The sequence below is a fragment of the Pseudochaenichthys georgianus genome, chromosome 14 (assembly GCF_902827115.2).
Source record: "Pseudochaenichthys georgianus chromosome 14, fPseGeo1.2, whole genome shotgun sequence".
Taxonomy (NCBI): domain Eukaryota; kingdom Metazoa; phylum Chordata; class Actinopteri; order Perciformes; family Channichthyidae; genus Pseudochaenichthys; species Pseudochaenichthys georgianus.
The window spans coordinates 29,812,474-29,833,978 of record NC_047516.1 but is presented as its reverse complement, the minus strand read 5'-3'; the positions used below and the strand labels follow the sequence as shown (position 1 = coordinate 29,833,978).

Sequence of the window (21,505 nt, the reverse complement as noted above, 5' to 3'; positions counted from 1 at the left end):
AATTGATATAGCGCCTTTCATAACCTCAAGGTCACCTGCAACCGTTCACTAGTCAGTCGGTGGAGTTATTACTGCATCGGTTTCCAGCGCTCCATAACAACATGAGGGCATGAGGAGGCTGGGAGCCAGAAATAGGAGGGAAAGGCTGACAGATGAGTAAAATCAGACCCAGAAGTGAGGGAGTGGCGCAGAAAGGCGGGAGCAGCTCGCGTGAGTGTTTGGAAGGAGAAATCAGAAATCCAAGAGAATCAGCTGAAAGGAGAGATCCGTCCCTCTGAGTCAGATCTGAAAGCAGAGAGAGGAATCAACAGGGGCAAAGCCTCTTTTAGATTCAGAGCGGTGGAGCCAGACCGGGAAACAACAGGCTGACACAAACCGTGAAACAAATCGAGGATTATCACTCTGTGGATTGTTTGACCAGGCTGGTTTCCACGGCGACAACATGGGCGCAGTTGTGGGCACTTTGACCATGCAAACCAAGCAGAGGAGACTGTCCAGAGGTACGTAAACAATACCCAGGAAAAGATGGAGAGAAGGCAAAAGAGCAACAGAAAGAGTGACTAACCTGAGAGAGTGTGGGGGAAATAACAGAGAGAATTTGGACCAATTGTAATTCATACTATGTGTTAATTTACATTTTCTTCATGTTGCACATTTAGCATAAACAATAACTTGTGTTTGCCATATTTTTGTGGAGAGAGAAGAACGAAAACAGCCAAAAAATAGACCTGCTTATGCATTTGCAAATGGTACTTACATGTAACCAATTAAATATGCTGAATATGTAAAGTACACTAATTGCATTAATGCATTTTTTTTATATTCCAGAGTTTGGAAAAAATAAAATAAGAATAGCTATGTTAGAAGAAATAAGGAGTATTTTCTCAAGGAAGTAGCAGAAGAATTGTGAGGGATAAGCAGTGAGAGCAGTTTGGCATAAAGCCGCGGTGTGAGGAGAGAATAGAGTTTCAACAAGATAGTCACATGTCCTTGACTGCGTGTGTGTTGTGCGGATGTGAGTGAAAGAGAGAGGGGGAGAGTGTTCAGAAGGGAGCGTGTGAATTAACAGGCGGCTCACATATCATACTTCTTCCTGGCCTTATGCTTGAGATGCTCGTTGTCATGGAGACTGGGTTGTAGGGGCATAGAGGAGAGCGTGAATGATACTCGAGCCAAGATCAGTGATGAATTCATAGCAGCGTGAAACAGAGATAAAATACCCGAAGCAGTAAACAGAGCAATTCATCTCTGACGGCAGGCGGAACGTGCTGTTTGTATTTAAATGTATATAGTTGTTCGTCCTTGTTTTAATAAAAGCTGTTGAACAAAATGGCGAGAAAAAAAGCCCAGAGGTCATCCTGTTTTTTTGTCTCACTCCATTAGAGAGTGTATTGCGTAGCCAGCTGTGTAGAAGTATATGAGATCAGACGAGACAAGATAACACTTTATTGATCCTGCATTAGGGGAAATAAGTATCACAGAAACAGGGAGAGATACGTCTACACATAAAATAAGTTTGAGTCAGAAAGCTAAGTATACAATACGAAACTGTAGAGAGCCAAAGTCTTTTTCAAACACGCAAGTATTGCTATTTTATTATTTTCACCTTTGCAATTGTCCTATAGTTACGCTGTCTTTGTGAGTGTTCATCTAATGAGGGGCTGGATGGTACGTGTTCATTTGTTTTTTGGATAGAAACCAAAGTGGCAGGAAAGAGAAAATTACTTCCACCTTCTTATAGAACTAGTCAACTAGTTTAGGAGTCAAAAAGCAGAGCCATTAAGTCTCTGAATATATGTTGGGGTCAAAAACTATACACATTGCAACTTTAATGCCTTGAGACAACAAGTTTGAAGAAAGGATTAAAACCACTCATGTATGTGTGGTTAATACAGCTACCAGCCAGCATCAATATTCAATTAGCTTAGCTTAGCTAAAAGTCAGAAAGCAGGGGGAAATGGCTTTGTCCACAATAAAAATTACCCTTGGCAGCATCTCTTAATCTCACTTAATATAATTGTATCTTGTTTGTTTAATTTGTATGAAGTGCAAAAGTGATACATTGCGGTTTTATGTGCCTGACAAATTCTTGGCTAGGTGAAGCAACTTCCTGCAGTTTTGTCGTCACTGTGAGATTGCAGGGACTCCAAGAAAGAACAGGGTTTTACAAACAAAATGAACCATCTTAATAAGTTAGCTTTAAAGCTGCTGGCAGGTGGACTTTGGACAGAGCCAAGTTAGCTGTTTCCCCACTGTTTACAATCTGGCCCGCCAAACTAAGCTAACCAGCATGTGGCTGTAGCATAGGGTGACCAGACGTCCCCGTTTTCCGGGGACAGTCCCCGTTTGTATTGGCCTGTCCCCGGTTGAAACTGTCCCCGGAAATGTCCCCGTTTTTTAATATACGTTAAAAACACATAGCAAGGTGAAATAAAACGTTTCATGTCAGGAAACACTGGGTAAACAGAAAACACAGTCAAGCCAGCCCGCACGTTGTATTGCGGTGCGCGAATATCCTATGCATTACGGTAGAGGCCTGTAAAAACTGCCTTCAAAATAAAAGTGTTTACTCGGTCAATAACAAATATACTTAAAAAACACACCAAACATATTCATATATACTGGAGCTTAAATTAAGAAATATGTACTATATAATGTGATCAATAATAATTTAAAACAAACTACGTATAGCTACCACATTATAACGGAGTGAATGTAACATGTAAGTATACAGTTATGAAGACATATCTGACATTTCCACTGGGTGACTAATTTCAATTGATGTTGACACCATCTCACAACACTCCTAAAATAACATTACTTTCTGAAACACAATTTAAAATGTATGCTGTTTAAAATCTCAAATTAGATCTATTGTCCATCCATCTATATTTTGATTATTATTTAATGGAAACTGTCCATAATCAAAGAGTCATTCGAAGTCAATCAAATACTTATTTCACTTCAGGGTGATAGCAGGAGACCCCATCTAGTCAATCAGAGAAAATCAGGACAATCTGATGTAGAATTTCAAAATAAAATACTTTTGAAATCTCATATATGAGCTATGGTCCGTCTGTTTTTATACAAGAATAAATAAAAAACTGTCAAATTATCAAAGACTTATTTCACTCCAGGGTGATAGCAGGACACCCCATCAAGTCACACAGAGAGAATCAGAACAATCTGAAGTAGAGTTTCAAAATAAAAGACCATATATGAGCTATCATCCCTCTGTTTTTAGATAAGAATAAAACAAGAACTATCCAGTATCAAAGACTTCTTTCACTTCAGGGTGATAGCAGGCCACCCCATCTAATCACTTTCAAAATAAAAGACCTTTGAAGTCTCATATATGATCTATTGTCCTTCTGTTTGTATCCAACAGTTCAAATGTTCGAATTACATTGAATCAGAATTGTCCCCCTTTTTTCTTTAACAGTGAAGAAAATTGGATATGTTAATAATATATTGACCGCAAAACTCAAAATGTCCCTGGTTTTAATTTAGAAAATCTGGTCACCTTACTGTAGCATTATAATTACCGTACAGACATTTTACACACATCATTACACTATTTTCTCATCTTAGTCTCAGCTATAAAGCAAATATGTATCTCTTAAAATGTCAAACTATTTGTAAAAGGTCAGGTGACAACTTTATACAGTTAGGGAATGCTTCCAGGCAGTGGCGGTTCTAGAATATTTTACATGGGGGGGCAAAGGGGAGGCAAGAGGTCATGCCAGGGTGGCATAGGAGGACGGACAGTACGTGGTATTTTATACTGTATATAACCTATTTATTGTTAATTCATGCCCTAACACAAGTGTTCTTAATGCACAAGAGAAACAAGGTGTTCAGACAAACAATCGGGTGCCCTTTGAGTCCCCCAAGCTTACCTCAACCATTTTAAATGAAAGGAAACTACAAAATGTATTTTAAAGCAATGAATTAATGGAACAGGTTGTTTTGCATTACAATGTAAAATTAAATATATATTTTGTTTTAGACAAAAATCTGTCTAAGACAACCACAAAAATTGGTTGTCTTTGACAGACATATTTGTATGTCCTCACTAAGCATTATTACATATTAATGTAATATTAAACAAATCAAAATGGCCAATTATCCCAAAATGTTGCTGCTAATATAATCATATGATTGTCAACTTTAACTGATCAAAAATCAATTCTGAAAAAATACTTGAATTATCTATGAAATTGCAATATTGTCCCTCAGTTTGTTTCAACCCCGTCACGCCATACCATTTACCCTCCTATTAAAATAATGGATCAGTCCATGTGTGATCTGCATTGAGGGAATTACATCACAAAAGTGTCAGTTTCTTCTCTTACCTATATTTCAGTTTTTGTATTTTCAGATTAAGATTGACAAGCTCAACATTTCAACTATGTTGTATGAATTAATAATAGTAAATAATTAATAGTTTTGCAAAATATTACAATTTTGTAATGTCCTTGACTTCCATGTGGTGCCATATCTTACAGTAGCTAAACAAGGTCTCATGGCTACTTTTTGTCAAAAACTTCAACCCTGTTACATTTTTTCAAATAAATTCCTAGTAATTATTTATATGTTGTGCCTGAGGTGGGAACATGTAAGTAATCCACTACCAGATGTTATGACCAAACATTTTGGTTTCATTTTTCAAAGATATAAAGACCCAAAAGGCACCCGATTCAGAGAATACTCAGAATTCTGCATACTGTAAGTACTTAATTATAATTAAGTACACAAATGACATCACCCATCTCTTCAGAGAGCTACAGGTGACATGCAGCAACACATTTCAATCAATATTTGTCAATACTAAGAGCTGCTAGATTGAGCTGCTGGGATGGAATATGTAAGGAGAATAAGAACATACCATGTGGTCCAGCTGGAGTTTCATCTGCCTCCTGATCCCTGCCTCTGGCCCTCTTTCTGATACTTCATCTTTATTCCTCACATATATTTCTTCTTCTTCACTAATGTCTTCATCTCCTCCTCTTCCTCCTGCTCTGACCCTCCTGGTCTCTTCATCTCCTCCTCTTCCTCCTGCTCTGACCCTCCTGGTCTCTTCATCTCTCTTTTCCTTTTCCTCTTTCTGTTCGTCCTGATCACTTCTCATAAGTCTTTTTGTTGGTGTTGAATCACTCCTATACTCTGGCCTGCAAGCGTCTACTTGTGAAAAGCACTGGTACAAATGCTTGTATAACTTTACACGTTAGGGCCATGTAGCCTAGCTAATATGTAGCATATCATAAATATAACATCAGAAAGTATTGATCAAGCGCACACAGGCAGATGTGTTTGGATCCAGTTTTTACGGTAAAGGATGTATCCTGGTTTTATTGATCTGGCCTCATGGCTGTGATGTGTAGTTTTCGTGGATTTAATAGTAGGCTACCGCGTAGTTTAGCAAAGTGATCGATCTCCCAGCTATCGATTCAAACTAAAGCGATGATCCATAGGTACTGGGACAGCTCGCTCCCTCTCTGCAGCGGTGAGAGCCGCGGGCTGTGTGAACGCCGCTCCGCAGTTTAATGCAGGGCCGGAGCTGCGTTTTTAAAGGCCCTGTCACACTGTCCCGAAATTGACACCCGATGGACACACGAATATGGAATTGTGAATTTCGCACGAAGATGGCCCCGAACCACACACGAAGGCAACATTTACATTACATTTAAGACATACAACTGCAATGAAAGTACCAAAAACAATTATGTTACAGTACTATGATACTGTACTGATATCTTCAGACTTTGTTCTTTACTTTATCCGTCTTTATATGTAGAAAATATTACGTTTTCTCCGTAATGTTGTTTCCATAACAACAACAATTTCCTGTCAACTGTCCTTCAAAATAATATATTATATCCTTTTTAGTTTCACAGAACACAAATTGGGTTATTTACATAATATATTTACATGATTTTGTTGTGCAATAGAACAACCAGATGGACACACGATAAAGGAAATGTTCAAATTCGGCTGTGATCGTAGCAACATCGGGCCGTTCGTGAGGGCATCTTAAGCCTTCGTATGACCGCCGGCGGAGTTTCTCAGGCTCCGGCAGCAACTTCGTGAGCGGAGGCAAAATCTTTGGCATGCCAAAAAATTGCCGAAGGACCTTGCGAAGGTTCATTTTCGTGTTGAATTTGTGTGTCAATTTTGCCCTTCGTATGGCCATCGTGAGGGCATCTTGTTATCCTCGGTGCCATCGGGCATTCGCCCCGATCAGAGTGAATGTGAATGCACCGATGATAACATGAAGATGACACGATTTGACAAGATGCCCTCACGAGTGCCTTACGAAGTTGCCGCTCACGAAGTTGCTGCCGGAGTCTGAGAAACTCCACCGGCGGTCATACGATGGCTTAGATTCCCTCACGAATGGCCCGATGTTGCTACGATCACAGCCGAATTTGAACATTTCCTTTATCGTGTGTCCATCGGGTGTCAATTTCGGGACAGTGTGACAGGGCCTTTACGGGCCTAAAATGATATTTAAAATGATTCACTTTTAAGTAATGTAATGCTTGTTATGTTGCCTGAGAAGCTTGTGGAAATAGTGTAGGTTTGTTTTAGTACAATTTTAGGGAAACAAAAATTAGGGGGGCAGCTGGGGGGGCAAGGCTCTACAGTGGGGGGGCAGCTGCCCCCCTTGCCCCCCCCGTACATCCGCCCCTGCTTCCAGGCCTTTACAATGTAACCTAGAAAAGCACAACGGATCCAACCTGTTGTCTACAATCAAAGCTACACTTGTAGCACCTTCACAACCTGTCACTCAGATCAGTGGTGTGTGTAAACCATAGACTGGTGTAAACACTACTGTCCTAAAGCAGCTGCAGCAGCTGGCATTAACAGTATGACAGAGCTGCAGCTTGTCTATAAAATCACCATCTGGCACAAACCTATTATTATCTCCATCACTTCATTGTGTAACACTTTATTCCCAGTGCATGCTAATGAATGTTTATGAGCAGAGCAGCTGCTGCGCCATTTATATCAAGACCACTGCCTTCATTGCTACAGTACAAGCATCATCACTAGAGTGTCTGCAGCATTTATCTGCATGAATCTTGTCAGAGTATACCTCTCTTATATATAGCATTATGTGTGTGGTAATGTGATCAATCTTTCCTCCTTTGGGATATCAATAAGTGCTACTAAACCCCAAAGCAGTAGCAGTTACTAGTTAACGGAAGTAGTACTTTTTGCTTCTGCCACTAGCCTGGGTCCATGTGGTTTAAATGTCATCCTCAGTGTGTGATGTGTCCGGCGTAGTGATATACTGCACATGTGTAGAACCTGTAATCCAAGCAGAGACTACATACCTATTTTGTTTTCCATTTAGGAGTATAACCCAGACGTAAATCTCTTAACAGATATGTGCTGCACATAAATGCAAATATGTCTAGGCAATGGACAAGATGTTGGTATCTGCTTTCTGTTTGTACTCCGAGTAGTATTGACCTATCGTGTTTTGAGTGGGTTTTAGTTGTGTGCAGAAAAACTATTCATGTGGAGAGCCTGAATGCTATCTCGGAAACCCTTGCTAAAGTCTGAGGCTGATTAAGCTACTTAACTGAAAAATAAACTGTGTGTATTATCACTTTGTGTGAAACAATCCGTAGGTAGACGCATCTCTCAACTATATTCTCGCATCTGAATTAGTTATTTGTACTGTATGCAATAATGCCTCTGGATATTTGTTATCCTGGCAACACAGCAACATCTGAAATATTGGCCCTTTCCCCCAGAAGTTTATTTTCATCAGACCAACAGTTAATTTCCCCCTTAATTTGCCAGTAACCCCAAAATCAAGTCAATTTCCTTTTTCTCATCCTGCTTCAGAGATCAGTGACTTAATGTTGGCTTTCATCAAATACCATGTTTTGTTTATGTCCTCTGAACATATTGTGTTATTCTCTTTCTCTCACCTTTTTCTTCACACTTTCACCTCCGTCTTTCTCTTTTCCCATTTCTCCATTCCCCCCCCTTTCTAATCAACACATCTCCCCGTTTCCTTTTCTCACCCTCATCTCATTTAATCTGTTTCTGATCACACTATAGCGTTTGCAGGAAAGCAAATTTGCAAGTGTTGTCGTGTGGTGAGTGACACGCTTTTACTCACAAGGAAGATGAATGTTTAAACTGTGTTTGACACCTTTTTTTGAATCAGTCAATCTAGTATATTACGCATTACCTCATCCTTTGTATCTATCCCCATGTTCCTTTGTGGAAATTAGCGAGATCCGATGGTTTGTTGAAGTTACTCATCATAGGATGTATCACTTGGTCTCCATAAAAGCACAAATACACTGCTGATATCACAGGGACCAGTTGGGATATACAAGTAAACAAGAGACTGATGTGTAAACAAATACGCTGCCGGTGAATGCAATAAAAATGTCCTGTTTTCTCTCCGATGTTTGCTCATCTCTTCGAACTTGTTGTGTGGATTGTGTCCTCTGCCGGATTCTGGGATGTTGGTTTAGCCCTGTAGCTGGAGACAGTCGTAGTGACAAACCCTTACCCCCAGCAATATGAGCACTCGTTACATCATTAGCCACCATCCATCTTCACAGCACCCAGTACTGAGCACAGTAATACACCCATCAAGGGGATCTATTTGTCAGACGCATGTATTTTTCCTCCACCAAATCCATTTCTCCCTTTTTTTACCTCATTGTGAATTGTGACTCTTTCATCTTCCCCCGCAAGCGCTCTTTTTTGCCGTCCTATCAAATGTGTATTTCTTTGCTGCCACCCTCACATCCTTAAGATGACTCATGTGTATTACAGGGAGAGCATTTGTCAGACAGAGATTGAGGAAGTCTTGACATGATTTTGTGTGATACACGTATGTCTTTTTATCTTTCTATCCTTTCTGGCTGTAGATAGAACAGATGATGAGCTGGAGATGACGACGGTGTGTTACCGGCCGGAGGGTCTTTCCCAGTTGGAGGCGCAGACCAACTTCAGCAAACAGGAGCTGCAGATCCTCTATCGTGGCTTCAAGAATGTAAACACACACTTTCTGCTTTTATTATTACATTATCTTGGTGAATTCAAGTAACTTCAAGTTTAAAAATGTAGATTACCTTAATAAAAACACTTTTTTTTTTTTTCCAAATGGCATCTAGCTTTTCAGATTTCTTTTAGTTTCTTTTAAGATCCTTTGTCTTGACAAAAAAATTACAAAAATATATTTGTATTGTGTGGAATTACCCAAGACACAAAAAGCAGTTTAAAAAAAAAAAAAAAAAAGTACATACAAAAAACGTGTGTTAAGGCCTGAAGGGGTTATTGTTCCTAACTGCAGCGGTTTTATATCAAATTAAAGAAAAGCAATAAACAATACAGCTATTTTTGTTCTGCTTAACAATTCAAAAATGCTCTTTTTGCTGGCTAATTAGCTCAAATGTGTAAGAGATTCCTGGGTCAAATGTGATGAGGTCATGCCTCCACAGTGCTGCTGATTTCTTCCAACAGTAGAGTGGAGGAACCTTACTCCGTGTTTGTGTTTCCTCAGGAGTGTCCAAGTGGGGTTGTCGATGAGGAAACATTCAAACACATTTACGCACAGTTCTTCCCTCATGGAGGTAAAGTGCAATCAAATGTCTTTCATTGCTCTGAGAAGCCTTTCCACAGCAGCAGACCGCTCACATCATCTGTTTTTGTGTTTCAGATGCAAGCATGTACGCACATTATCTCTTCAATGCTTTCGACACTACAAACAATGGCTCCATTAAGTTCAAGGTCAGTCCTCCTCCATTTTGTGTCAAATAAGACTCATTCCTTGCTTCCATGATGCTTTCAGAATCTGACTTTGTCTTGGTTTCCATTGCTATCAGGACTTTGTAATGGGTTTGTCTATACTGCTGCGGGGAACGCTGAGAGAAAAGCTCGAGTGGACGTTTCATCTTTATGACATTAACAAAGACGGATACATAAACAGAGAGGTGAGGTTGGGCTCTAAGAGTGTGTACAGTGTTGAATATGAAGACTGTGTCTTATCACAATGTGACCGTGTCTGTTCTCAGGAAATGACGGAGATTGTGAGGGCAATTTATGACATGATGGGGAAGTTCACCTACCCTGCAATAAAGGGAGACGTCCCGCAGCAGCATGTGGACGCCTTTTTCGGGGTAAATAAGTATTATTTTGAATATAAGATCAACGAAAGTCAAAAGTAAAGTGTCTTCAATGATACCCCTGTGGATCTAAAATGATAATTTTAGCTTCATTGAGACTCTTTACAAGTTTATGTTGCATAAAGCTTATACATTTGAAGTCATTAGCAAATGTTGTATAATGATTCTCCAGTTGGTACTCAATACTGTGAACATGTTTCTGTAGTTACTATAATCGATATGTGTTGCAACAGGACTTATTTGAGACTGATTTGTATTATATTGCAATGTGTTTTTCCACAGAAAATGGATAAAAACAAAGATGGAGTAGTGACTCTAGAGGAGTTTATTATAGCCTGCCAGGAGGTATGTATTCTCCTGCATCTGAAATATCTGAAATAATAAGAAATACATGTAAAAAGTGCTTCCTTTGTATATTTGTAAATATTACATAGCATGTATTCTAAGCACAGCGGTTCACACAATATTGCTTTCTTTTATCTGTTTAAAAGGTGGAAATGAAATGATTAAATTAGAACATGGGGTGGTGATGCAGCCTCTTGTGGCAGATATTGGTATTACAGCAACAACTAACGGAAAAATCCTCCTGATAATAAAACAATGCTTTCACCTGCCAACACTTTTTTAACCTGTTTTCAAAGATCAGTAAAAAGCATAGTCCGTATGGTAAAAAGACAATTATTTAGATTAAACTTAAAAAACATTTTCTTCACTTGCCTCTGTGGGCTTCGGTAGAAATTGACTTTAGCATCACAATCAAATCAAAGTTTATGTATACAGCCCAATATCACAAACGGATTGTCTCAATGGGCTTACAGGATTCACAATCATGAATGACAGTGCTAAAGGATAAATACAATTACAAGCAAATAATACAAGACAAGAAGATAGAATGTGAAATACAAACAAATAAAATGAGAGAGTATAACAGAAATACAATAAAAACAATACAATGTAATATTCTCTCAATATACTTAATGTACTAAAGTATCTCCTCAGCATGTACAGGATTGTTTTGAATCTGTGTAGATAAGTGATGTTATAACTGGAGGTTGCTGTCATCATGCAGCCTATACATCATGGAGTCAGTACATTAATTGCATCATTCCACCCTGATTACTTGTGTTCTCTCTCTGTAGGATGAAACCATGATGAGCTCCATGCAGTTGTTTGAGAACGTGATGTAGAACAAGGGGAGATGATGAAGACAAAAATGAAATGTGAGGGATTGGTGTGTGTGTGTGTGTGTGTGTGTGTGTGTGTGTGTGTGTGTGTGTGTGTGTGTGTGTGTGTGTGTGTGTGTGTGTGTGTGTGTGTGTGTGTGTGGTGTGTGTGTGTGTGTGTGGTGTGTGTGTGTGTGTGTGTGTGTGTGTGTGTGTGTGTGTGTGTGTGCATATGTGCAATACATCCAGTTTCTCCTCCTCCTCCTCCTCCTCCTCCTCCTCCTCCTCCTCCTCCTCCTCCTCCTCCTCTGGATACAGTCAGACCTCCCCCCACAACAACTTGAAAGAAAGGACTGGACTGGAATGCTTTTCGCCTTCCTGCTGAGTGTCCCCACACAATACAAAGAGACTGATGCGACAGACATTGCTCTCAGTCTTGAAGATTGTCCTGTTACCTGATAAAGATGCTCCTGCATTACAAGGCTGCTCCCGACCTGCAAAGAGCTTTTGTTTAACCAGCACAACTTTGTTTGCCAAAAAAGAGGATATTTTTTGGCCAAAAATATTATTGCATGCTTTTGCAAGAGGTTTCGATTTTTCACCCAACAATTGTCCGATTTATTACGGGAATTTGGCCATAAAGACTTCCACATGTATCGAATGCATCGCTGTGACTGCTGTTCCTTTGTGTCTACCTGGCTGCTGAGTCTGTCTGATGCTCGCTGTTAAGTCTCTCTAAAGTCAATTTGGAAACATTACATTTCATGGGTCTGATATGTTGCGTGCCTGTCTTCCTGTTCATGATGGACCTTAGGTATTAGTGGAAAAAAAAGAAATCGAATCATTCTTTTATATTTTCACCTGCTGCTTTGCTTACTGTGGTCAAATCAGTGTTGTCAAAAAATGTTTTGAAAAAAAGTATTGTGAATGATGTGCATGATTGGGTATTTTCATCAGAAAGAGGCTTTATGATCATCAAACCAATCGGTTTTATTCGCACATGTGACCGGTTCAACATGATGCAGTCAATTATGGTAAAGAAAGTATGAGTTTGCTATTAGCTATGTTATTATTATACATGAAATTATATACCTATTAGCGAAAAAACTCATTTTATGTGTACACATACTCGGCCAATAAAGCTGAGATTTAAGTATATAGTCCATTCTAATAAAATCCTGGTATGAAACAAATCTGATAATCTTGCAGGGAAATAATATTGAATGTCAGCTTTTTGGAATGTGATGTTCTGATGACACCTACTGTAGGACGGCTCTATCTAGTGAACATGTGGCACTGCCTCCTCCACCCGAACCCCCCTGTGATGTCACGCTGACGGATACAGACAGACTTCAGGTGTCAGTGAGCTGTTCTCTGTACGGTGCATCACAGCCTCTGGTGTCTGATATCTCTGCGTGGAACGGTTATTAAATCTCACCAACAGAAACATATTTAAGCCATACAAATAAACAGGTCCATTCTTAAATTGAGTGATGTTTTACTTTCTAGTTGTCTTTGTTTCTGTGTCTTTACTGCAGGACTATAGTATTCTTCCTACGATGTTTAGATTTTATAGTCAATTAATAATAATAACTATAAAAGTTGATGGAACAAATTAAGATTATTATCAAAATAAAAATAAGTTAAATATTGAGAGTGATAAAAAAGAATACATTTCTTACATTATAATTATTTAGCTATTATTAGACCTTCCTTCTATACAACAAAATAGTAGATGTCACCAAGGGTAGGAACAAGTACTCAGATCCATTATGTAAGTAAAAGCACAAATACTATGGACTTAAATAAGTTAAGTATGTACTTACTGGTACTTGTAGTATCTCCATTTTCTGCTACTTTGTACTTCTACCCTCTACAATTCAGAGGGACATTTTGTACTAAATACATTTAATACCTTAAGTTACTTTGCAGATTTGGATTAATTATATAAAACATAATCGACACTTAAATCAGACTTTAGTTCCACCTGGAGTAAATTTACCAGCTACCCTGCAGTATACAAAGTCATTAAAACTAGCTGCACCTTTACCAGCATTGATAACACTTTAATCTGCATCAATAACTGTAATCAAAACATACCATATATATTATTCTGAAATGGGCCCATCTGCAGAAGGAGTACTTTTACTTTTAGAATGTTAAGTATATTTTGATGCTAATACTTTTATACTTTTGTACTTTTTCTTGAATAACATTTTGAATGCAGGACTTTTACTTATAACAGAGTATTCCTACACTTTGGTACTTCTACTTTTACTTAAGTACAACATCTAAGTACTTCTCCCACCTCTGCTTGTACAGTACAAGTACCAAAAGTAGAAGTACCAGAGTGTAGACATATTCTGTTACAAGTACAGTAAAAGTCCTGCATTCCAAATGTCACTCAAGAAAAGGTACAAAACTATTAGCATGAAAATATACTTAAAGTACCAAAAGTAAATGTACTTTAATTATGCAAATAGGCCCATTTCAGAAATATATATATTATTGATTATAATGATTGCATTAAAGTGTTATCAAAGCTGGTAAAGGTGAAGCTAGTTATTATGAATTTGTATACTGCAGGGCTTTACTCCATATGTATCTAAAGTCTTAATGAAGTGTTGTTTACATTTCGCTTTTTAATCAAATTCTGCAAAGTAACTAAAGGTATTACATTAATGAAGTAAAAGTGCACAATTTACCTCTGAATTATTGTGGAATAGAAGTACAAAGAATGTAAAAAAAAAAGGAATATACTCAAGTAAAGTACAAGTCCCTCAAAATAGTACTCAAGTGCATTACTTGAGTAAACTACTTGGTTACCTGCCACCACTAAGTACAATAGGCTATCTGAATACTTCTCCCACCTCCTTAACAGGCTTTTGAAGTTTTCCAACCGCCATAGAAGAAGAAGAAGAAGAAGAAGAAGAAGAAGAAGAAGAAGAAGAAGAAGAAGAAGAAGAAGAAGAAGAAGAAGAAGAAGAAGAAGAAGAAGAAGAAGAAGAAGAAGAAGAAGCAGCAGCAGCAGCAGCAGCAGCAGCAGCAGCAGCTTTTGAAACACATCTTTCCATCCTATCTAACGGCTGTGGGCTGAGTCGTACCTATAGTGGTCCACTGGGTGGCGCTGTGTATTTTCTCAATGTCTCGTTTAGGGTCAGAGAAGAAGAAGCAGGAGGCGGCGCACCGACCACGTTAGTTAGCACTCTCTCCAGCAGCAGTAGTTGGTCGTTCTTCACACCGCAGACAAGCAGTAGTCTCTCAGCGTTTTATACTAGAAATGATCGGAATGGACGAAGAACAAATGGCCCCACAGACCTTTCTTTACGGTGAGAATTACCCTCTGCATGTCTTTCACCATGTCACTTTAAGGTGTTTTAACACAACGGGTCATCCTTATGCTAGGCTGGTTTTTTGTGAAATTCATTAAATAAAGCATTTGAACTGCATATTAAACTGTACTAAAGGCAGATACTCTACATACTGTCATATTAACAGTATGTTTAGCCCAATATCTTGCGGTGTTAATGGTTGTGAGTTGGTCGCAGGAGGTTGAATGAGGTGAACAGCATGGCTTCAGAGCAGGCTACTTAGCACACACGTGTTGGACTATACAACAACATGGCGGCGCCCTTGTTTCGCGAACAACGTTTGATATTCCATTAATTTATTTCCTCTAGACATTAGAACTATATGGCAGTATCTATTACATGTTGTGAATCTTAAGTGGACCGTTTAAGCAGATGTGTTCGATGACTGTTGAGCTTGTCGTGGGAAATAAAATTCAACGTGGTTTGATATCATGCGGTGCCTGCTAGCTTCCTCCGACCAATAGCTAAAGTAGTTCCTTTATCTTGTAATTAGGTCATTATGTTTCTTTGACTTCATCCTATACAACTACTTTTGTATGTCCTTATGTGTCGTTGAGACTAAATTAGTTACAATGTCTAGTTACTTTTGAAATATGTGACACTCTGTCTCATCACCCGAGCAGACCTTTCCTCCTCGTGGGATGGAAATTATATTTAGAAATGATAGGATGTATGTGTTGGAAATCTCTGCTATTGTATTTGACTGCGATTGGAATATCATTTAAGAAAGATGTCCAAAAATGATAAGTCAAATGTAGTGCCTTGTGTCGACACGTGTAATATCATATATGAACGAGTAATAAGTCGGTAAGGAATGGATTATAACGTTGAAATGGTGTTTTAGACAAAAGAAGAGTCCACATTGTGTCTAGATATATGTATTTATTCGAAAGCTATACATGTACATTACAATATAAGACACAGACACCCAATTTGTTTTCTTAAATTGAACCATACAGTTTAATTGAATTGTTTTAGAATTATAGCCCCTAATCTAGTGGTGATTCCTCGTGTCTGGCCATGTGGAAAAAGTCACATATTCAGTGTGGCTCCCTCTTGTGTTCATTTGAAATATAACACTTTACACCCAAGTGAAGTCACTTCCTCCAATTTGTATTTGTAATGCTAAATGACTGATATCCTTTGTATACATTTTGTCTTCAGGCTGTGTGCTGGAAGCAGGAAAGGATATGGTGTTCAACCCGGAGGAAGATGAATTTGAGCATCAGCTTGATTTAAGAATGGTGAGTACTCGGAGATTTTATCATTTGTACATATATTATGAAGTGGCTGGCTCAATGAAAACGTTGTTTACTCTACATTCCCTTGTGCCTCGATGTGTCCCGAGAAGCTGAATGTGGATCACACCAATAGAATAAAATCGGTCACATTTTTATTTAAAGTTCAAATCTAATGGCAATCATCATCCTGTCTTTTACTGAACCCCTTTCAGTTGCATTCCTGTCACTCCTCAAATATTGGAAATAATCACAAAAATAACTACACACAAGCTTAATGAATGCAATTTGAGTCTTAACTTAATACCCTATAACAAAGTCAAGCATGAGCTTTTCTCCCTTACTGTAGTTTTTTTAGGGTCCAAACATTTCAGCTTATATTCATATGGTTTGCATTTTGTTGTCTTTGTTAGTATCCAAATTAAATGTATGAATGTGTGTAGATTATTTTTGTTGAATAAAATGGATCCTTTTGCCAAATATGGTTTCGAACAAGTATAAACTCTATTTATTGGATTATTATATGGAACTTTTGTTCCTGTGGGTAGTCGGCTTTGTTTGGCAAACGTAGTTATTGTGAACAGATCGGACCCTGAAGGTTAACAGTCTTCTGCTGCCCCCCCCTCTCTCAGGCCTGTGTGGACCCCGGCACCGCAGACGAGCTGCACATGGTGGAGGTGGAAGGACAGGACATGGAGGGTCAGAAAATCAAGGCAGTGCTGGTCTCCCTGAGGCCCTCCACCCTGCCAAGTGTAAGTAAACACAAACCGATACATGAACATACTTCTTCGTCTCATTTAAACGCCCTACTCCGGTTGGATAATGCTACGTCACCAACACCCGCTCAGAAAAGAATTAACAGTGTTTTTATTGCAGGTGTGTCTCGGTGGTTTCACTATCACCCCCCCGGCTACTTTCCGTCTGAAGGCAGGTTCCGGTCCAATCCACATCAGTGGACAACACCTCGTCAGTGAGTGTTTCTTACAACAGTATAAGGATGTGTTAACTGTTGGATTTCAATGTGGTTTATTGGGAGGGCTTTTAAATAATTCACTTGTTGTTAAAGTCTGAGTATGCACGTTTCTCAGTGTTAGTAGTGCATTCTAACACTTCTAAATTCATCTTAGTGATGGAGGCCGACCAGTCCTTTGATGAAGACGACGAGGAGGAAGAAGAAGAGGATGCGGAGGAAGAAGTCAAGACGTCAAAGAAGCGACCCGCTTCCTCCCCTGCCGCCAAGTCTCAGGTTTGTTTTTGCACCTGTCACTGTTTTCATCTTTTAATCTCTTAATTCACTTAAAGTGACCAACTCTTTACCTCCTCCACAGAAAAAAATGAAAATTGAGATGGAGGATGATGATGAAGACGAGGATGATGATGATGATGAGTGAGTACCAAGTCCCAACATTTAGACTTGATATTTTCTAATAAAAGTAATTGTGAGGTTTATTAACAACAGTGGAGGAAATGATTAATACAAAAAGAACAGTTTAAATGTTTGCATTTGATCAAAGTTAGTAATGGTGATTTTAAGATCAAACTGCTGACATGGCATTTAAAGATGTATTCATTCTAAATGCATACGTTACAGTAATGCATTTTTCTGAGATTTGGGTGGTTCCTTTTCTATCTGACTTTTTATTGATCTGTTTATTTTTTTAGGGAGGATGAGGATGAGAGCGTGGAAGAAGAGTCACCTGTTAAGGCCAAGGTGACACCGTCCAAACAACAGAACGGCAAGAGCCCAAAGCCAAGCACTCCTGCTAAAAAACAGGTAATGATCTCCTTTTCAGACTTTATGATATCTGTTTCAATGTTTTGAGATTTTGTCACTGTATTATTTAAAACTTGGTGAAGTTGTCATATCCAGTGTAATTTCTCCAAATGATTGTATCATTCCTAATATCTAAATGTGCTGTTCCTTTTTAGGATAAGACCCCCAAAGGTAAAGGGGAGAGGACGCCTAAATCCCCAACAACTCCCAAAACCACCCCAACCATCCCTGAGCTGAAGAGCAAGATGATGGAGTCCGTGAAGAAGGTGTGTGTCCTTGGAAAAGCTTTGAAATCAACTGGTCTTTTATAATTATCATTATCCTCTTAACTTAAGAGAAACATGGTGTCAATATTGAAATGTGCTCATTTGTTGTTGCCGGTCCACAGGGAGTCAAATTACCCAGTGTCCAGGCCAAGTTTGAGAACTTTGTGAAGAATGGTCTTAATGTCGCCGACACCAAGGTACAGTACGAGTTTACCTTTTTTGTTCTAAAGTATCTTCGATCAGTGAAGTTTTTTAGTATCATTCTTAATTTGAGTTGACTTGCCATAAAGATGTTGATACATTTGCGAAAGTCTTGTTAACGCAAACCATTTTGGTTGTGCTGATGCTTTCATTCAAAAATATTCCTACTTTATGTCTGACTGAAACAATTAGACTTTTTCAAAATACTCGTGTGCGTGCATTTGTTGTGGTTCTTCTGAACGTGCGGTCAATCAGGTAGTCTACACGCCATGTAAAAAAACATCTGATAACAGAACAAGAAGCCAACAAGGTTATCTTTTTATTTTATGCATACAATTGTTGTACAGTATTATTTGCATAGCTTCCGCTGCCACCTGGTGGAGATCCAGTACACTACAATACAGTCAAACTGACCTATATACTGTAACACTGCTCTGCTGAAGCAAAACAACAACCAGGCTGTTGTTACCAACAAGCAAACCTGACTGGAGCTGGAGCATCTCTTGACATTAATCGAAAATGTTTGTGGTGACTTGATAGTTCTCAGCATAGGAGCATCTTTCAAAATACAAAACGTTTTGCGTCCCGTTTTTAAATTGCTTAAGGCGAGACACGGCAGGCAAAAACATTGTTTTTCAAGTACTGGTCAATTTTGAGATTTTGTGCTATTTTGATTCTATAACATGTTTTCTTTCAGGCTTTTGGAAGGAAAACGTACAAAATACACATTTAAGTGTTTATTTGACTATAGTTTGTCTATTTGCGTCTGTAGATTTCTCCTAAATTCACCAAAAGTTAGCATTCTAACGATAAAGCACCGCGACCGCTGTGTGCAGCATGTCAACAGAGATATCGTTGGAAAGCTGTGTCTCTCCTGCACAATCTCATCGGATCCAAATATGGTCATTTCCTTTGTATAAGCAACCAATCGTGAAAGTACAAAGGGGTCTTAAAATAAGAAACTAAATCTCATTGACTGGTGTCAATTTCTGGCAACGTGATTCGTTCAGATGTGTCACGTGGTGTGCTAAAACACTTCCTGGTTAGTTTTCCGCTATAAATTGCACGAAGCAAGATTATACAAAAAACGAATGACCCCGAACATGAAATACCTTCACGGAGTGCGTTGAGGCGCAAGCTGTCATCCAAAGAACAGGAGGGTTTAGCTAGCGCCTCACTGCAATCTTTAAAGGTCGTTTTTTCTCCTACTCTGAGTTCGACATTTCAACTTCAGTAGCACGTAGATACACCAAACCTTCCAGTTATATTCCTATCAATATTATGAAGGCTTTTACAGAGGGTTTATTCATATATCATTCATAGCCTGAATTATACAACATTGTATACCTAAAACATGGCGAAAAATTGATATTTTAGGGCTGTTGACAGTATTTTCTGATTTATGGAGTGATAAAAAGAGATATCCAATATCCCTTCTGTAAAAGCCTTAGATACTAATATGACTACAAAATGAAACAAGAATTTTGAACCTGGCTTTATCCAAAGTTCAGATTTCGATTCCTGAAATGTGTTAAAATATGTGCATATTTAATGAGATAATGGGTCATTTGCATATTTAAACATGCTATTTCAGAACTTGTAATACAAAAAACAATTGCCTTATTGCAAGTAATTAACTGGAGAAATTTCTAGCTGATACCTTTAAGTTAAAAAAATTACCCTATTCACCTGGGGTGTCTCGTCTTAAAGGAAGTTATTGTAACTGGTTTTAATTGCTCCGATTTTGTTACTTTAATACCAATTTGAGACCTCCCACTGGGGAGCTTTAAGACAACTTTGTGACTCGTTAATTTTTATAGAAGTCAATTAGAAAAGGGCTATGGTTTTAAACTCTGTAACTAAACATATTTAATGTCTGCGTCTGGTCACTGTATTAACCTTCAGTTTTGTATTTCTTCAGATCATTTCCGACCTGTGGAAGTGGAGGCAGACGGTGAAGGATACTAAATAAGTCTCAGTATTTTTATGGTCTCTTTTTATGTTTATACCCATCGCTCCCCTCAAACCCTCAAACCAAACTCAGTGCCTCACACTTGTCGTTACTTCTCTATGTAGTCCAGCTCCACCGCCTGCTGTAGAGTGAGAGTGATGTGGATGCTGACGGTGCATTATGGTGGTGCATTGTCTTTACATCACACACAAATTTGCATCTTTGTAAATGTGTAAATAAAATCCTTGCGAGATTGTTGGCACCTGAGTATGGAGGATACTTTCATTAGTTTTTTTTACAGTCGAGTCATTTGGTCTCATGCAGGAAATATAAACGTGCATCCAATCATAAACCGCATACCAATAACAACCAAGCTGCTCAATACAATTATTATTCAACAGCCAATCAAAGTTCAGTAGATGTCGGCCATCATTGGTCAGATTTGTTAAAGCTGTTAATATTTCTAGTAAAGCCCAACATGAACATGTAAAAGTAGCACCTTTTGAAATGCTTTGAATGTTATGCTAATGTGAGATTACAACGCTCAAGATCCCTTAACAAACTGTTAGCTTAACCTTTTATCAGAATTCAAATGTTGTTGTTTTTAATGAATGTGTTACCGTCCATAACTTCTCAACCATTTGCTATTAAGCAGCAACCCGCGCTAATGAAGCATCGTAGATGTATCGCTAGTGGAGATGTTTCTGTTCTTTGCCGCTGCGACTGCTAGGTTGAGAGCTCGCTCTGAGTGACTGAATGCATGAAGGAATTTACTGGATTCTTCTTTTAAAATCAAGTTGATTAAAACCCTCCAAACAAGGATTTTACTAAATATTCTAAGACTTAATCACCTGTATTAAAGTTTAGAAAGTCCCCAAGTTCTGTGCTCATGTGGTCGGTTAAAGTATTATTAAAAATGTTGATGCATGAGGCCTGTTAGCGTAGTACTTCATTCCATGTTCTAAAGAAGCAAGTGTACGTTTGTTGGAATGAAAATATACTGTGAGTTGGACTGTGAGTGTTGATGGAAAGTAATGTGTTTCCACTGTTCCAATTATCTGCCATCAAAAACATACCCTATTTGAAGATAAATACAGGTTTATGGTTTTCTTTGTGGCAACAATGTTCTTCCTAATAAAATTTAAAGCAAAACAACTTTTGTGTTTCTTTGACTATGCAATGAATTTTGATTAGTCTTTTAAGTTTCAACACAACCATATTGTGATGTTTAAAAATGGCTTAATACAGCATTGTTTACTACACTGGTAATGTGCACACCTTTCTATTGCATTTTAGACTACATATTAATAGTTGTGCAATGTCAGGAGAATTTTTATTGACATTTCTAAGTTTAAATGTATATCTATACCTGCTTTGT

General features: G+C 38.5%; 2 protein-coding genes across 4 annotated transcripts in view; both read left to right on the top strand.

Annotated features, from left to right (window-relative positions):
• kcnip1b (Kv channel interacting protein 1 b) overlaps positions 1 to 11,441 on the top strand; it is an 80,810-nt gene extending 69,369 nt beyond the window's left edge. For 2 of the 3 annotated variants that reach the window (XM_034099789.2, XM_034099790.2), the window contains exons 3-9: positions 8,907 to 9,031; positions 9,542 to 9,611; positions 9,698 to 9,768; positions 9,864 to 9,971; positions 10,053 to 10,157; positions 10,446 to 10,508; positions 11,303 to 11,441. In XM_034099789.2, the coding sequence (XP_033955680.1) occupies positions 8,907 to 9,031; positions 9,542 to 9,611; positions 9,698 to 9,768; positions 9,864 to 9,971; positions 10,053 to 10,157; positions 10,446 to 10,508; positions 11,303 to 11,350 (590 nt within the window). In that variant the 3' untranslated portion in view covers positions 11,351 to 11,441. Of the gene's footprint in view, positions 1 to 63; positions 501 to 8,906; positions 9,032 to 9,541; positions 9,612 to 9,697; positions 9,769 to 9,863; positions 9,972 to 10,052; positions 10,158 to 10,445; positions 10,509 to 11,302 lie in introns of those variants that run through there. The other variant, XM_034099791.2, reaches the window with a different exon arrangement.
• Positions 11,442 to 14,495: 3,054 nt separating this feature from the next.
• On the top strand, positions 14,496 to 21,282 carry npm1a (nucleophosmin 1a). The gene is made up of 10 exons (XM_034099478.2): positions 14,496 to 14,655; positions 15,862 to 15,941; positions 16,568 to 16,687; positions 16,812 to 16,905; positions 17,063 to 17,181; positions 17,264 to 17,322; positions 17,598 to 17,709; positions 17,865 to 17,975; positions 18,098 to 18,172; positions 20,098 to 21,282. The coding sequence occupies exons 1-10, from the start codon at positions 14,607 to 14,609 to the stop codon at positions 20,146 to 20,148; spliced, it is 870 nt and encodes a 289-aa protein (XP_033955369.1). The 5' UTR covers positions 14,496 to 14,606; the 3' UTR covers positions 20,149 to 21,282.
• The last annotated feature ends 223 nt before the right edge of the window (positions 21,283 to 21,505 follow it).

Excerpts from the sequence above, each read along its gene's own strand:
- npm1a (XM_034099478.2), top strand. The coding sequence starts at position 14,607 with ATGATCGGAATGGACGAAGAACAAATGGCCCCACAGACCTTTCTTTAC. Across the intron at positions 17,182-17,263 it reads CCCCTGCCGCCAAGTCTCAG|AAAAAAATGAAAATTGAGAT; the intron begins GTTTGTTTTTGC and ends CCTCCTCCACAG. Across the intron at positions 17,323-17,597 it reads GAGGATGATGATGATGATGA|GGAGGATGAGGATGAGAGCG; the intron begins GTGAGTACCAAG and ends TTATTTTTTTAG.